Here is a 1,921-nt window from a genome sequence, read left to right as displayed (position 1 = left end):
TGACTTGGACAGTGTGCTCAGGACTACAGCCAGTTTGTATAATTCTAGCCTCATTAGCAAGAGCTCATAAATTTTTTGAAACATGAAAGAAGAGTGTATGGTTCAAGGTCCTTCCCCCTACTGCTATCCAGACCTAGAGAGACTACATTTTTCATCTGGAATGTAGCAATGATATGAACAATGGTACTTTCAGCTGTAATTATCTCTAGCAGGTTGCAAGCAGCTTTCTGTACAAGTAAGTAGTGAGAGCTGATATCTGATTTCTACTGAGAGCAGTGAATAATTTTTATGAAAGGCTTGACTGTACTGACTCCATTTGTCTCCTTTCCTCCCTCCTGTGGACTCCTGACCCTGTCTGCCTAACCAGAGAGCTTACTCCTCTCTCCTTAGGACCCTGTAGCCTAACTGGAAGCTCAACTCATTGCCCTTGGACCCCCTGTCTCCTCAACGTGAAGCAGGAGAACCTCCATTTTGAACTCTCTATTATTGAAAACTTGCTTCCTCCTTTTTGTGTAAACAGAATGATTAAGATTCCTACTGTCTTTGCTAAATAACCCAAAACTCCATACCTTAGGAAGTTCTTAGAATCCTTGCTCCAGCCATGAGACCATTAAGATCCTATTGTGTTAAAGCAAAAACTGTAAAGTGCCCTTAGTAATTATTAACCTCCTGGATCTGGCTTCTGTATCTGCTTTCCATTAGAAGCCCCTCTCCCTTTCTTCTCCGCCCCCTCCTCAGTGGTTACTGTTCCCCCCACATCAACCCAAATGTGCTTTTTGCCTTTACAAGCACCCTTCTCCCTACACTTGGGCTGCAGGATCTTTGAGAGACATGAGAGCTCCGGCAGTTCCTGGTAATAACGACTCCTATAACTTGGATATGATTCACGTCCTCTTCTCTCTCAAAATATAACAAACCGACCAACACCCCCACACCCACCCCCGCCCCCGCCCAGCTTGGACTGGATCACCCATTCCAGAGATTCTGAAGTCACCTTTGTACACCTGAACGCACACACCCACCTTCTAACAAAGCAGCTACTGAAAGCAAAGCCCAGGTCAACTCTTTCCTCACCCCAGACCTGCACACCCTGACGCTCCTGTCGCTCTCCCCACCCAACCCGGACCAGGGGCTGCACCTTCCCTCAGGCACCCCTCCTCCTCCACCCAGCATCCCCCCACATTTCTGCTCCCACCAAGGAAGAGGAGCACCTCTCCACTACTAGGGTCCTCAAAACCCACAACCCTCCTCCTTCACACTCAGACTCACCGTCATGGACATTGTGTCCGGCAGAGCACGGTCAGCACAGCGGCAGGTTCTACCCAGCCACGCGGAAGGAACAAAGTGCCACAGGCACAAAAAAGCCGCCTTCCTTGGCCTGTGATAATGACGTAACCGGATCAGAGACTACATTTCCCACTGTTGGAATGCTGGCATGTAAAGTATAGGCTCAAAATGCTTCCCGCCTTGGGCGCCTGCAACTTCGAGCCCTCCACAACCCCTGACCTTGCGACATCCTGTGAACACCTTGCCCCAAATTCCTGTAACTGCAGAGTTTTACAAGTGCAATGAGCTTCAAAGGGATTGAGCAACAAACAGGATGTGGGTGAAGGCGACCCTTGCACCAGAACTGCAGAGTCTGCTCTTGCTTCTACCCCTTGGAGCCCCCCTTGTCAGCCATGGAAAGTTACCAACAGTGCTTCCTCATTCTTTCCCTGGTTATAAAAACACTTCTCACTCAGGCTCGGGGTCCTTGTTGGTGCCTGCTGCATCAGTAATCACTTGGACCCCAGCCAGCTGGACAATAAAGCCTCTCTTACACTTGTATTGTTGTTGTCCTCTCTGCATCACCTGGGATTAGATCAATTCTGAACCTACCACCCACAAGGCTCTGCGATCCTGACTTAGGAACCAAAGTGAA

General features: G+C 49.0%; 1 protein-coding gene across 2 annotated transcripts in view; it reads right to left on the bottom strand.

Annotated features, from left to right (window-relative positions):
• The window catches only part of LOC102485745 (zinc finger protein 25), a 40,322-nt gene extending 38,793 nt beyond the window's left edge, over positions 1-1,529 (bottom strand). For both annotated transcript variants that reach the window (XM_027773102.1, XM_027773103.1), the window contains exon 1: positions 1,270-1,529. In XM_027773102.1, the coding sequence (XP_027628903.1) occupies positions 1,270-1,281 (12 nt within the window). In that variant the 5' untranslated portion in view covers positions 1,282-1,529. The remainder of the gene's footprint in view (positions 1-1,269) is intronic.
• Between the last annotated feature and the right edge of the window lie 392 nt (positions 1,530-1,921).

This window comes from Tupaia chinensis, unplaced genomic scaffold, assembly GCF_000334495.1.
Source record: "Tupaia chinensis unplaced genomic scaffold, TupChi_1.0 Scaffold000321_1, whole genome shotgun sequence".
Taxonomy (NCBI): Eukaryota; Metazoa; Chordata; class Mammalia; order Scandentia; family Tupaiidae; genus Tupaia; species Tupaia belangeri.
Note: the sequence above shows the minus strand (reverse complement) of the source record. Positions and strands in the feature narration are given on the sequence as shown.